Genomic DNA, 14,059 nt, shown 5'->3' with positions numbered 1-14,059 from the left:
GTGTAAAGTATCACACCAATGTAGAATGAATGTTACAAATATTACAGTTTTTCATTCACATTGACATGTCAAATACCTTTTCAGGACCAGTGTCATTTTAACAGATTGGAATGAAAAGCTCAGCACTTGAATACTAAAGTATTTGTGTGTTATTTTTGGTGCTCTTGAGGCAGCATTTGAGTTTCAGGGGTTCTGGTCGGGGTGTGAGGTGTGCTGCCCTGACTCTTTCTATCTTTGCATTGCACAGGTTGTGAGAGCTGGGGCAGCTACCTCACCTCCCATAAGAACTCGGGACAGATGACCGTTGGCTTAGAGAGAGAGAGGCAAATTGAAGCATTTGAAGAATGGCAGTCAAGTCAGACTGAAGAACGAGACCATCACGCCGCCCCACAGCCACCTCTGATCCAAACTGGACCAGCGAAATTGAGCAGATCTGTGTGAATCTAAAACATGGAGCCCTACATGATGAATTGTTGTCAGATACAGTTATATTTCATTTTATTACTATATTTTTATTAGTGTTGGACTCTCAACTGCTTGCACATATGACCATTAACTTATCTTATTACTTGGACACAGCTGCATACAGCAAGACATGTTAGGATTTAAACACTTTTGACAACTGACTAAAATACATGAGCAAAAAAAAAACAAGTAGAAAATGACAGCGCTTACTATTAAGCCACCTGAAATTAACATTTGTAATACATTTGAGTTATCTTTAACGGTTTCATGAAATATTGTCATTACTTCTTCAATGTGTGCTGTATTTCCTTTTGAAAATTGTTTTAGATTAACATTAGACAGTAACAGTGAAACATGAACACCCGTATTTGCTCTGTTCGTTTATATAAAAAAAAAAAAAGCAATTTAATGCAAAGTTCAGTTGCACACTTTGTGGCTTCCTTAAGATTGATTTCAAGTATAATCAGTCGAGTAGGATCAAGCTTTCTCAATTAATAAAGCAGCTAAGTTTGTTTGGTTTAGCGTTCAACTTTGTAAGAAATTCTTAAAGGAAGTCCTGTAGTAAGCTGAATGTGCTGCTGTGGAGCAGTTTAGACTATGTCTCAACGTAACCCTCTCTATGCGTCTAGGCGTACTCCTGAAACCAGCGTTTCGACATGCTTTGCTTTGCTTCTACTCTGGTGTGCCACACATTGACCTGCCTGTGTGACCTATCGGTTCTGGTCAATGGTATCTATTATTAAATATGGTTAACTGGAAACATTCTTGAACGTAGCCTTTTCTAAAGTTGATTGTTGTGTTGTGTGCTGATGAATACTGAGGAGAACAAATATTAAGAAACAGGATTATTATGTACAGAAAATGCAAAATTTCTAACACACAAAGTTTCTGTTGTACCACGTAAAGGAGTAAAGTAATCAACTGTGGTAAGCAGCTGTAGTCGGAAGGAGCTAGTGTAGTTAGCAGTTACCAGTAATAGCACTTAAATATTAGTCCTAATGTCTTTAGTGTCTTTAATGTCTTTACGCATTTAGAAGTCTTCCTTTGTCTCATATCTTGAAGTGACAGTTAAACTGACGTCCTCAGAAAGAAGCGCAGCTTTGTTTGCATGTCTCTGGTGGCCCGAAGTGCTGTCAAAACAATATCTTATTGCTGCTCTCTCAGGGCTTCTGACAAGTGTCAGATTCTGCCCTCAAATGTCACTCCATTGCCTATTTGGGGCCATATATGCATGCTTTTGAGAACAGTTACTGCAGTTGCAGGCATTTTACTGCTGTTTGCTTTTTCCAGAGTTTGTCCAGAAACAGCACCACATGGAGTTTTCTCTTGGGATAAGATTGTAGAATGACCTACTGACTCCTGACCAGTCCTTATCCCATTACTCCTAGTCAGTCTCAAAGACTGCATATCAGTTCTACAGTGCATGGCTATATCAGATCTGTACCATAACTTCAAACTGAAAATTAGTGATGTTGTCTTGTCGCTTTTGAAAAACAGGTAGTCATTTAGTGTGATGCAGTGTACAGTATTTATTAAAAAGGCCAAACATGTCTTCACTTTGTGCCAACATACTTAATTGTAGTAACCTTAAGCTTGTGTTGCCGAGTTCGAACTCTGATTTGTGACGTGTTCGAGAAGTGACTACCATATTTTCTTTATATGGCAAACATTTGTTTACAGATGTGCTTTTAAGGGATTCTTTCTGATTAATTGTGTTTTGTGTTACTGTCATTCTGTATGAAGTAAGAGTGTGAATGTTGCATATGTATTTGTACATGTATATGAAGTGTTTCCTATGGTCTATAGCTCTTGAAAAATAAGCAGAGCTTTAATAAACTCTTGACTTTTTCACCTTATTGTTGCCATGATAAATGACTGTCAGACAGTTAATTAATTGTTGTAAAGCTGCGGCATGGCGGTCCGTTTGTGCATGTAGTGCCCTCTGTCATCTGTGATTTATCGCCTGTGAAGGGGCCTTGTTGGTGGAGGTGGGGGCAGAGGAAATATTGCTTCTTGGCCTACGTAAAGTTTCAACAGATGTGGTTGATTGTGTTATTGCAGTGACAAAATTTTTACGAAACAAAACAAAGACAGTAAAAAAGCAAAAGTAACTACAAACCTTCTATTTGTAGGATGTCAATGTTTTCTTTTTCGGTTTTCATACTACAGCAAATCGTCCACGTTCACAATTAGGTCCGTGGTTGGATAAGCCGAACAATGAAAAGAAAATTAAGAACAAAAGACACTGAAGTCAGCCCTGAAGTCAATAAACTTGTTGCTAACTGTACATTAACTGTAACATAGCATACATGTTATTAAGCCAGCTGATGTCTTTCAGTAATAGGATATAGATATGTCATAGGCCTAATGTTGGCTTATAAGTGAATATTTTCATTACGGAGTAGTAAGTCAAATACAGGCCACTAGAGAGAATACAGAAATGTGTGAGAACCTTGGGCGAAAAGATGGACACAGCCACTATGACAACATTCTTTGATATGTAAAGTCACTATATTGTAGGCTTTGAAATGTATTTTTTAAAATTGATTTATTTATGAGACAAAAGTGACCATATTTGGGCAAGCGAGTGGAATGCTATCAGCTAACACTGCCTTGTTTGGACACACATAGCTGTTAGTCTGCCAGTGCTGTGGTGAAGTGGTTAGTGCTACTACCTCAGAGCGAAAAAGGTTCTTGGTTCGAACCCTGCTTGGAACCATTTTTGTGTAGTACAGGTATTGCAGCTTTCACACAGAATATGAATGTTTTGCTAAATGAAGTTTGTATTCTGAAGTGCTTTGAGTGGTCAGTGAGACTAGAAAAGTGCTATATAAATCGCATTATATTTCATAATCAGTGCAAAACCTGGACCACATATTTCTCGGATACTGTGTTAATATCATTAGTTTCACATCGAGCCGTATTGTTTATCAGACACCTGCAATAAAAATGCTTCATCAGACACTACTAGAACAAACTGGCTGAATCAAAGCATTTCATTCATACGACCTATGTTCCTTCCTTCCTCCATGCACGTCTCTGTGTTTGAGAGAATGTATATATAAAAAACTTCAAACTCGGGTCATCTACCAGAGGTTTGGAAGCTTGAGGGTACTACACGGTATGTTACCTGTTCTTAGACTGTGCTCTTCTGGACAGATGTCTCGGAATCACTCGCCCAGCTTGGCTCACTGCCCTGCGTGCTCCGATTACCACAGGGACCACTGTTACCTTTACCTTCCACATCTTCTCGAGCTCCTCTCTTAGCGCTTGGTATTTCTTGAGATTCTTGTTTTTCTTCTTTATGTTTCTATCACTTGGTATGGCTACATCTATCACTACGGGCTTATGCTTGTCTGCCACTACTATGTCCAGTTCGTTAGCCATCACCAGTTTGTTCTTGTGTATCTGGAAGTCCCACAGGATCTTAGCTTGGTCACTCTCAACCACCATTTTGACTTCATAATTTTAGGGCCGTACTCGACACAGATGTTCCTGTATACTATGCCAGCTGCTTGGTTATGGGGTTCTATATATGTATGTCCTGCCTGCTAGCATCTTGTATCCAGCTGTTGTGTGCTGGACTGTCTCAGGGGGCATCTTTGCATCATAAACAACCAGGGTCTTGCCTGGTGTGGTAAACCCCACACCAGGCAAGACCCTGGTTGTTTCTTAGCTGTCATGATTAGTTTCTATGTGCTGTCCTACCAATAGCTTTATCCAGCCATTGGTAGGATTTCTCAGTATCAGCCACTTGTTCTTTCTCCTCTTCTTTCTCAGGTTTCTGCTGCCTGAGGTATCCACTAACCATGTGGTGAGTTGTGGCCATCTTTTTAATATACTCATGGATCTTTGTTGTCCTCGGTCTTCTTTCTTTGGCTTAGTCTGAGGATGCAAGTCCAAAGACATGCAGTTAGTAAGGGAATTGCCTGTAGGCGGGATGTGAGTGCAAATGGTTGTCTGTTTCCATGTGTTAGCCCTGCGACAGACTGGCGATACATGTATATATGCATATGTATGTGTGTGTCTGTGTGTGTGTATCCCCATACCATTGTTAATAAGAAGAGATTAGCTAAAGAGACCAACACTGTAGCAGGCTCCAGTGTTCAGCATTCAGTTTGAAGGAGTTATTCTGCACAGTATCTTCGACTAGGTCGTGTATCTCTCTTGGACTGAAGGAAAAATTTTAAAAAGATGCGTCTAGGGATCTTATGTGTCACTTTTAAATGTAAGGCAAGCTGGGTTAGGATTTTTTTTACCAGTTGAAAGTATCTCTTGAGATATAGCTCAATTTGTAATGCTGCCATCCTGAATATAAATAAAGAATCAAATTTAGTAGCAGACATTAAAAAAATGCACTGTTTCTGCAGGAGGCTGGGCAGCCTTTGGAGTTCAAACAATATTTGGAAAAGATGTAAGAGGGAAATTCTGGGTTTGAACAGGGTGGCAGCATTAATTTAGGCCTCTCCTTCAGGTGAAACCAACTGACCATGGTGAGCTTTAGATGTCCCATCCATCATCATCAAGTAAAGAGTGTTTTATGGCAGAACAGCAGCCAGCAAACACGACATGATCTTGGCCACAGCTGACTCATGGTTAGGGGATGAGCACGAGGGGTAGAGGAATACAGAGAAAGAAAAGCTAGCACGGAGATTCAAGAAAGGAGTAACCTTTGCGATCATGGGTGCATTCCCATTACTGCTCTGACATTAGATTCAGGAAGATGATTTAATGGTGGCAGTTTGTTTTTGCTGACTTCACCCTTTTCCCCCACATTTAAAACAGAAAACACCAGAGGACTGGGGCTGTGTGGGAGGTGTGGCCAAGGAGCTAAAATCTATTAGTCCCTAGTTTCTTCCCCATCTGTTAGTCCTGTGACTTTGCCACTGTGTGGGTCTGTTGAATGCTCCCGAGAGTTGTCGTGGTTTCCTTCTACTCCATAACTGGTTTGTTCTTGATATCCAGTTAACTTCAGTGTTTGCCTTTTGCCCATTTAATCATTACATCTTGAACCCCAAGGCCATATCAAAACATTATATCTTAACTGATTCCTTCACCTCAGATTGGTTTGATGGATTTACAGTGTACTACAAGGTCTTTGTATTTCTAGACGATTGTCTGTAGCAAATTTCAGACACGAGGACAACATATCTAATGTGAATTCAGTTCTGTTGTCGATTGATACACAGTTTAATGGGGCCCCCTGCTGCAAAATACGAAAATGTTCAGTCAAAAACAAAACACTAGGTGAGGGTTGTATAGATCACTCCTGTTCCTCTCTTCCTATCTCTTCTGTCCCAGCAGTGAATAAGCTGTGGTCAGATAAGCTAATAAAGGGACCTGATCTGACTTAGCTTTTCTATAGGTGCAACTTCAGCAGTCCATTCATTATTTCCTATCTTGTAAAACATTAGCTCTTTTATAATGTTGCATAGACCAAATAGTAGATCAAAAAGTAAAAGGCTTTCTAAGTTCAATAATCAACTGTTCTTTGGAAAGACAGTTGCACACTTTGTTATGGACAAGAGTTAATGGCTGAGTGCTTTGTGTCATATTGATTCCTGTCACATGGACTTTTCCAAGGTAATTGTGTTGCCCGGTTCTGACAAATTCACTTACTTGTTTCAGCCATTTGGGCTCAGACACAAACACACTGTTGCAAAGATTTGAAGTTTTTGAGGTTACAAAACCACTTTCAATACATGATTTCATGGTATTCAGCAGTTGCATAGAAACAATTATCAATACCATGGCAGATTATGTTTTATCGTCACATTTGCTGTTCTAAGTGATTAATTTCTATCATTTTAACTTTTCTCATTATTTTATTTAGTATTTGGGGGGAGTTTAACCGTAGTGATGCTGAATTCAAGACAAAACACTCCTGTGCTCACTTTATTAAACAGAATTCATAGTAGCGTGTTTGTGGCCATTTTCCTAGGGATTCGGCCACACAGAGTGAATGCAGTCCTCTAAAAAACATGAATGCGCTTAGCCTGACATGGAGACCTGAAAGGCAGCAACAGCAGAGTTCACCACCAAGAGGGACAAAAAAAAAATGAACAATCAAAAAAACTGTGACTGCAAGTTTTAATTTTCATTAACACACATATTCACTGTAAAGGGGTTGTGTATCTGAAACAGCCTAACTGCAGCTATAATGGTCCTGTTGGTCAAAAGTATCCCTTTCACCCTTCTTAGTCTCATTTGATCATATGTTACGCTAAATTCAGTACCAAAAATGGATCAGGCTTAAGACTGGATTATACTTGAAATAAATATACTTCACAATATAAATATTTGCTGTGTGTTGGTGAAGGTTTGAAGAGAAAAGGGACAACATAACTTTGGTCAGTACTTTGAAACAAATAAAAAAAAGTGCTTTGTGTACACTTTACTTAAATTACCCCATTATGATACACAAAACATTTATGAGAACACATATTTAAAAGAACAAAAAACAAAAACACAATGTATAAGCTATATAGTAAAACATGTTGTCCTTTTTAGAGTCAGTGTTAATGGAAAGATAATAGTTTGATATCCAAACACAAACCTTATGAAGTGGGCTTTTTATTACATTGCCAGTTATGATCATTTAGCTGAATCAACCTGCTGTCGGCCAATCTAAGATTTTTGTCATAGCTTTTGCTTGGTCTGTTGTGAACAGTATCTTATTGTGGCTAATGTTAGTAAAGTCTGTGTAGAAAATACATGTATAACATTTTAATGTTTACTATTAGATCATGATTATCAAATTTTGGCCACTGACCAGAACGGCTCAGGCATACAATGTATATAAAACACATCACATATTGCTTTTAAGCTTTAAACGTCAGCGTTTTGGCTGAAATGTAGTGTTTTTTTGTTTTTTAACCAGAATTGACTATGTTTGGATGAGAGTTTGTCAATGAACCTAGCTAGATTGCTTAGCAAGAATTCTCTGTAAAATATTTTGCTAATTATAGCTAAGTAATAAACTTATAAAATTGAACCACAGGTTTCTTGGATGGGATGAACTCATCATTAAACTTGATGTAATGTTTTGTCATTTATTTCCTGATCAGCATGATTCAATTTAGTTCTAATGACAAATCAGTGAATATTTCTGCAGGCGATATGATATGATACGATACGGGAGCAATGACACTTCTCTTTAAGAGATCTAGTCAGGACTGTGAGAGTGATTTTGAAGATGTGGACGAGATCAAATGTAACCAACTTGGATTTTGTGGGCCATCAGCCCCGCCTGGTGAGAACCTGTCTCTGGGGACTGATATGAGAACTTCAGAAAAAGATTAAACACCAGATCAAAGTGGACATGAATCGCCAACTGAGAGCAAGACATGTAGCAGACAAAAGCAATCAGTCATGTCCCGTCCATCACCTCACCTCCAATAAGATTACATCAATCAATAATCTCTTATATGACTGATTGGATTTTGTCTGCTTCCAAAGTACAAGGGAGGAGGGGGGGAACTACTCAATTTTCCCAATGATTAAAGCTGGGCCAAATTGCTTTGATAACATCAAAGACCTTGCTGTAGCTCTGTGTGTAAGGGTAATGTTGGCAGGAGATAAAGGCTGATGCTTGCAGGTGACTGGGAAGCAACTGAAAACGACATTCACTATGTGGATCAAACAACAGGGCCACAAACTGACCATTGTACAGCTGAAACCACAGAATGCAGGGAAACATAGAAGAAAGTGTCTATGATCATGCACTCAGGTTTCTGGGCAAATGTTTTAATGACTGACCAATTAAATGTAGTTTTGGGTTGAAGGGGAAACAACAACTAACCATTAAGCCACATCCATCAGCGTGAATATATTTTAAACAAGATTGTATGTCTGCAGGTGCACATCTTGCAACAAACTGATGTGTTCTCGTAGACTTAGGATTAATCCAATTAAAATTGCATGGGAGGGGGCACCGGCTTGTGGAAGCCATAATATTGTCCTGCCATCTTCAGTACAGTGGTAGAAATGGGAATGGTTCTGCCTAATTACATTTTGCATGTGTGGGTGGTCTCTAGCCACATGCATACATAGAACTACTTCAAAGACAGTTTCACTAACACCATCTAAAAAAATAGCAGCGCTTATGCCAAATGAGTTCAGGATATCCTCAACAACCTGCTTCAGTATTGTTGTTATTGGATAGAAGTGAGCTTCACTGACTCATTCACTCGTATTGGACTCCCTTCACAAAGTTTTACAGCCTCCTCCAAAGTGAATATGGGGACACATTTTGACAGTGGAGGTAAATAGCGGATTGACAGTCGCTGTTTACTGCAGATAAACAGCGACCAGAGATGTTTGTCCCACAGCAGCCACTGCAGCAATTGGGGGGGGAAAGAAAACAGAATTCAGTTGACTGCAATCTACTGATATCTCGTGGTGAGATTTTACATAGTGTACCTTTATGAATTTCGCCTTCTCCATACCAGCACCTTGAATAAATATCACAGACACTTTTTTTTAAATAATATTTGAATATTTGATATCAGTACATGAGCTAATACGTTTCTGTAAGTAGACATTCCCAGTGAACTGCTAATACTGACTAATACACAGGTACTTAACAATTCAACTCAAAGTAGTTAGTTCCATTCACTGCTGTGAATAACACTTACTCATTAAAAGCATATTAAAGACCACAAATGGATTTAAGTAAAAGTATGTGAATATGCTACATGACCAAAGGACATTTCAGATGTCTGAAATGATGTGACTATTATAAGTATACATCTTTTTTGTTTTGTTTTTTTGTTAATGGCTTGGTGCACATAACAGAATTAGCATGTATTTTGTTCCATGTTGACTTTGAATGGAGCCATTTAAGAATCCACAATGTCATATAACTGCGTGTATGTTCAGTATAAGCTGTGGGGGAAGACCAAGCATTTTATCCAGTTTGACTGTTTGTTTGTTTTTTTACATGCAGTTTTTATCATGGTGACTCCTGAAATTGAAAATGAAATTATGCCTGTAGGTGTTACCAAGATTAATGCTGAGTGGCAAAACTTTGATATTTGAAATGAAAATGTTAATTAGGGAAACCTATCTTATACAGACATGCTTGTAAAGGTGACATAACCAAAATAATGTATTGATATTAGGCAAGTAGGAAATGCAGTTGAGTCATTCCATGAAAATGGCACAATTTGAGTCCCTCTCACCTCTTATGGTGTATTTCATCTATTGGGTCACCAAACTTTCTATTTAAACAGCTTTACATATATATTTAAATGTACCCTTTAATACAGTGTAAAAAACTAAACTAATTTTTATCTTTTTATGGGAAATAATATAGTTTTTTCATTTGATACCACCTATTTTGTCATGTCCCTCATGGCCTTGATGAAAGTTTACTTTGAAAATACCAAATAAAACTATTTAAAAAGTCAATAAATTTTGGTATCAACCTAAACATCTATTTGTGCTCTTTTGCTGTTAATATTTCTTTTTTTCAAATTTAATTGTTAATTATTCATTAAAATCACAATTATTCCTGTACCTGACTAACCCCTCAACCCCGTTACATGAATGATCCCACCCCCATAAATACAATGGTGTTATCCAGAATTCCATATACATCAGGAAGTGACATCAATGAAGTCTTTTGGACAACAGGACCACAGAGACAGGCAAATTGCTCCATTCTTTTCCTTTATTTTTGTCATTTATCTTGTGATATTGTGGTCGTCAACCTCAATGACTCAACACCGTAACATGAAAAAAAGATAGAAAACTATTACTTATGAAAAAGTTTTTTGTTAGTTCATGAATATATGGTGATTTTGAATTTCATGCATGCCATGTGCGCTCTGTATGGTATTCACTACATTGAGCAGCAGCCAGTTTGTGCAAAAATCTCAACCCAGTCACACTCAACCCTGTTATGTTTTTGATTGTAACGGGGTTGTGAGATTGTGATGGGGTTGAGATTTTAATACTTTGGTTGTTAAGTTATCCAATTATTTAAATTAATTATTATTATATTCAATCACCATTGTTATACTGCATGCATGCAGTATAACATAGATAATTGGCAAACCTTCTGGAGGAAACCTGGTCTTGTTAGGAGAGACGGCATCCATCCCACTTTGGATGGAGCAGCTCTCATTTCTAGAAATATGGACCAATTTATTAAACCCCCCAAAATATGACTATCCAGAGTTGGGACCAGGAAGCAGAGTTGCAGTCTTACACGCCTCTCTGCAGCTTCTCTCCTCCTGCTACCCCCCCAAAAACCCATCTCCATTGAGACTGTGTCAGCTCCCAAAAAGACAAAAAACAAACCAAAAACCAGCAATAAAAAACTTAAACATAAAAAATCAAAAAGAAAGAACAATACAGAATCCACATCTGAACCAAAGAGTAAAACAGTGAAATGTGGATTATTAAATATTAGGTCTCTCTCCTCCAAGTCTCTGTTAGTACATGACTTAATAATTGACCAACAAATCGATTTACTCTGCCTTACAGAAACCTGGTTGCAGCAGGATGATTATGTTAGTTTAAATGAATCAACACCCCCGAGTCATTCTAACTACCAGAAACCTTGAAGCACAGGCCGAGGGGGCGGTGTGGCAGCAATTTTTCACACCAGTCTATTAATTAACGAAAGACCAAGACAGACTTTTAATTCATTTGAAAGCCTGATGCTTAGCCTTGTCCAACCCAGCTGTAAAACTCAGAAACCAGTCTTACTTGTTATCATCTATCGTCCACCTGGGCCTTACACAGAGTTTCTCTCTGATTTCTCAGACTTTTTATCTGATTTAGTGCTCAGCTCTGATAAAATAATTATTGTGGGTGATTTTAACATCCATGTAGATGCTAAAAATGACAGCCTCAACATTGCATTTAATCTGTTATTAGACTCAATTGGCTTCTCTCAAAATGTAAAAGAACCCACCCACCACTTTAATCACACTCTAGATCTTGTTTTAACATATGGCATAGAAACTGAACATTTAACAGTGTTTCCTGAAAACCCTCTGCTGTCTGATCATTTCCTGATAACATTTACATTTACAATGATTGATTACACAGCAATGAAGAGTAGACTTTATCACAGTAGATGTCTTTCTGAAAGTGCTGTAACTAAGTTTAAGAATATAATCCACCCACTGTTATCATCTTCAATGCCCTGTACCAACATAGAGCAGGGCAGCTATCTGAACGCTACTCCAACAGAGGTCGATTATCTTGTTAATAATTTTACCTCCTCACTGCGTACGACTCTGGATACTGTAGCTCCAGTGAAAACTAAGGCCTCAAATCCGAAGTCCCTGACTCCGTGGTATAATTCTCAAACACGTAGCCTAAAGCAGATAACTCGTAAACTGGAGAGGAAATGGCGTGTCACAAATTTAGAGGATCATCATTTAGCCTGGAGAAATAGTTTGCTGCTTTATAAGAAAGCCCTCCGCAAAGCCAGAACATCTTACTATTCGTCACTGATTGAAGAAAATAAGAACAACCCCAGGTTTCTCTTCAGCACTGTAGCCAGGCTGACAAAAAGTCAGAGCTCTACTGAGCCAACCATCCCTTTAACGTTAACTAGTAATGACTTCATGAACTTCTTCAGAAATAAAATTTTTATCATTAGAGAAAAAATTACCAATAATCATCCCACAGATGTAATATTATCTACAGCTGCTTTTAGTACCATTGATGTTAAGTTAGACTCTTTTTCTCCAATCGATCTTTCTGAGTTAACTTCAATAATTAATTCCTCCAAACCATCAACGTGTCTTTTAGACCCCATTCCTACAACACTGCTTAAAGAAGTCCTGCCATTAATTAATTCTTCAATCTTAAATATAATCAACCTATCTCTAATAATCGGCTATGTACCACAGGCCTTCAAGGTGGCTGTAGTTAAACCCTTACTTAAAAAGCAATCTCTAGACCCAGCTGTCTTAGCTAATTATAGGCCAATCTCCAACCTTCCTTTCATATCAAAAATCCTTGAAAGAGTAGTTGTCAAACAGCTAACAGATCATCTGCAGAGGAATGGCTTATTTGAAGAGTTTCAGTCAGGTTTCAGAGCTCATCACAGCACAGAAACAGCTTTAGTGAAGGTTACAAATGATCTTCTTATGGCCTCTGACAGTGGACTCATCTCTGTGCTTGTCCTGCTAGACCTTAGTGCAGCGTTCGATACTGTTGATCATAATATCCTATTAGAGCGATTGGAACATGCTGTAGGTATTACAGGTACTGCGCTGCAGTGGTTTGTATCATATCTATCTAATAGACTCCAATTTGTTCAAGTAAATGAAGAGTCCTCTTCACACACTAAGGTCTATTATGGTGTTCCTCAGGGTTCAGTGCTAGGACCAATTCTATTTACATTATACATGCTTCCCCTAGGCAGCATCATTAGAAGACATAGCATAAATTTTCACTACTATGCAGATGATACGCAGCTCTCTGTCCATGAAGCCAGGTAACACACACCAATTAGTTAAACTGCAGGAATGTCTTAAAGACATAAAGACCTGGATGGCTGCTAACTTTCTGCTTCTTAATTCAGATAAAACTGAGGTTATTGTACTCGGCCCTGAAAATCTTAGAAATATGGTATCTAACCAGATTCTTACTCTGGATGGCATTACCTTGGCCTCCAGTAACACTGTGAGGAACCTTGGAGTCATTTTTGACCAGGACATGTCCTTCAATGCACATATTAAACAAATATGTAAGACTGCTTTCTTCCATTTGCGCAACATCTCTAAAATTAGAAATATCCTGTCTCAGAGTGATGCTGAAAAACTAGTTCATGCCTTCATTACTTCCAGGCTGGACTACTGTAATTCTTTATTATCAGGATGTCCTAAAAACTCGCTGAAAAGTCTTCAGCTAATCCAAAATGCTGCAGCAAGAGTCCTGACAGGGACTAGGAAGAGAGAGCATATTTCTCCTGTTTTGGCTTCCCTTCATTGGCTTCCTGTTAAATCCAGAATTGAATTCAAAATCCTGCTCCTCACTTACAAGGTCTTAAATAATCAGGCCCCATCTTATCTTAATGACCTTGTAGTACCATATCACCCTATTAGAGCACTTCGCTCTCGCTCTGCAGGCCTACTTGTTGTCCCTAGGGTATTTAAAAGTAGAATGGGAGGGAGAGCCTTCAGTTTTCAGGCCCCTCTTCTGTGGAACCAGCTTCCAGTTTGGATTCGGGAGACAGACACTATCTCTACTTTCAAGATTAGGCTTAAAACTTTCCTTTTTGCTAAAGCATATAGTTAGGGCTGGACCAGGTGACCCTGAATCCTCCCTTAGTTATGCTGCAATAGACGTAGGCTGCCGGGGATTCCCATGATGCATCGAGTTTTTCCTTTCCAGTCACCTTCTCACTCACTATGTGTTAATAGACCTCTCTGCATCGAATCATATCTGTTATTAATCTCTGTCTCTCTTCCACAGCATGTCTTTATCCTGTTTTCCTTCTTTCACCCCAACCGGTCGCAGCAGATGGCCGCCCCTCCCTGAGCCTGGTTCTGCCGGAGGTTTCTTCCTGTTAAAAGGGAGTTTTTCCTTCCCACTGTCGCCAAAGTGCTTGCTCATAGGGGGTCAT

At 38.7% G+C, this 14,059-nt stretch overlaps 1 protein-coding gene across 3 annotated transcripts in view; it reads left to right on the top strand.

Annotated features, from left to right (window-relative positions):
- The window catches only part of phf14 (PHD finger protein 14), a 178,881-nt gene that overhangs the window by 90,096 nt on the left and 74,726 nt on the right, over nucleotides 1–14,059 (top strand). Inside the window, exon 17 of one of the 3 annotated variants that reach the window (XM_065471421.1) lies at nucleotides 248–2,510. The exons of the other annotated variants lie outside the window; for them this stretch is intronic. Coding sequence (XP_065327493.1) covers nucleotides 248–254 — 7 coding nt within the window. The 3' untranslated portion in view covers nucleotides 255–2,510. Of the gene's footprint in view, nucleotides 1–247; nucleotides 2,511–14,059 lie in introns of those variants that run through there. 3 annotated transcript variants of the gene reach the window in all.

Source organism: Pelmatolapia mariae, linkage group LG22 (genome assembly GCF_036321145.2).
Source record: "Pelmatolapia mariae isolate MD_Pm_ZW linkage group LG22, Pm_UMD_F_2, whole genome shotgun sequence".
Classification (NCBI taxonomy): Eukaryota; Metazoa; Chordata; class Actinopteri; order Cichliformes; family Cichlidae; genus Pelmatolapia; species Pelmatolapia mariae.
Note: the sequence above shows the minus strand (reverse complement) of the source record. Positions and strands in the feature narration are given on the sequence as shown.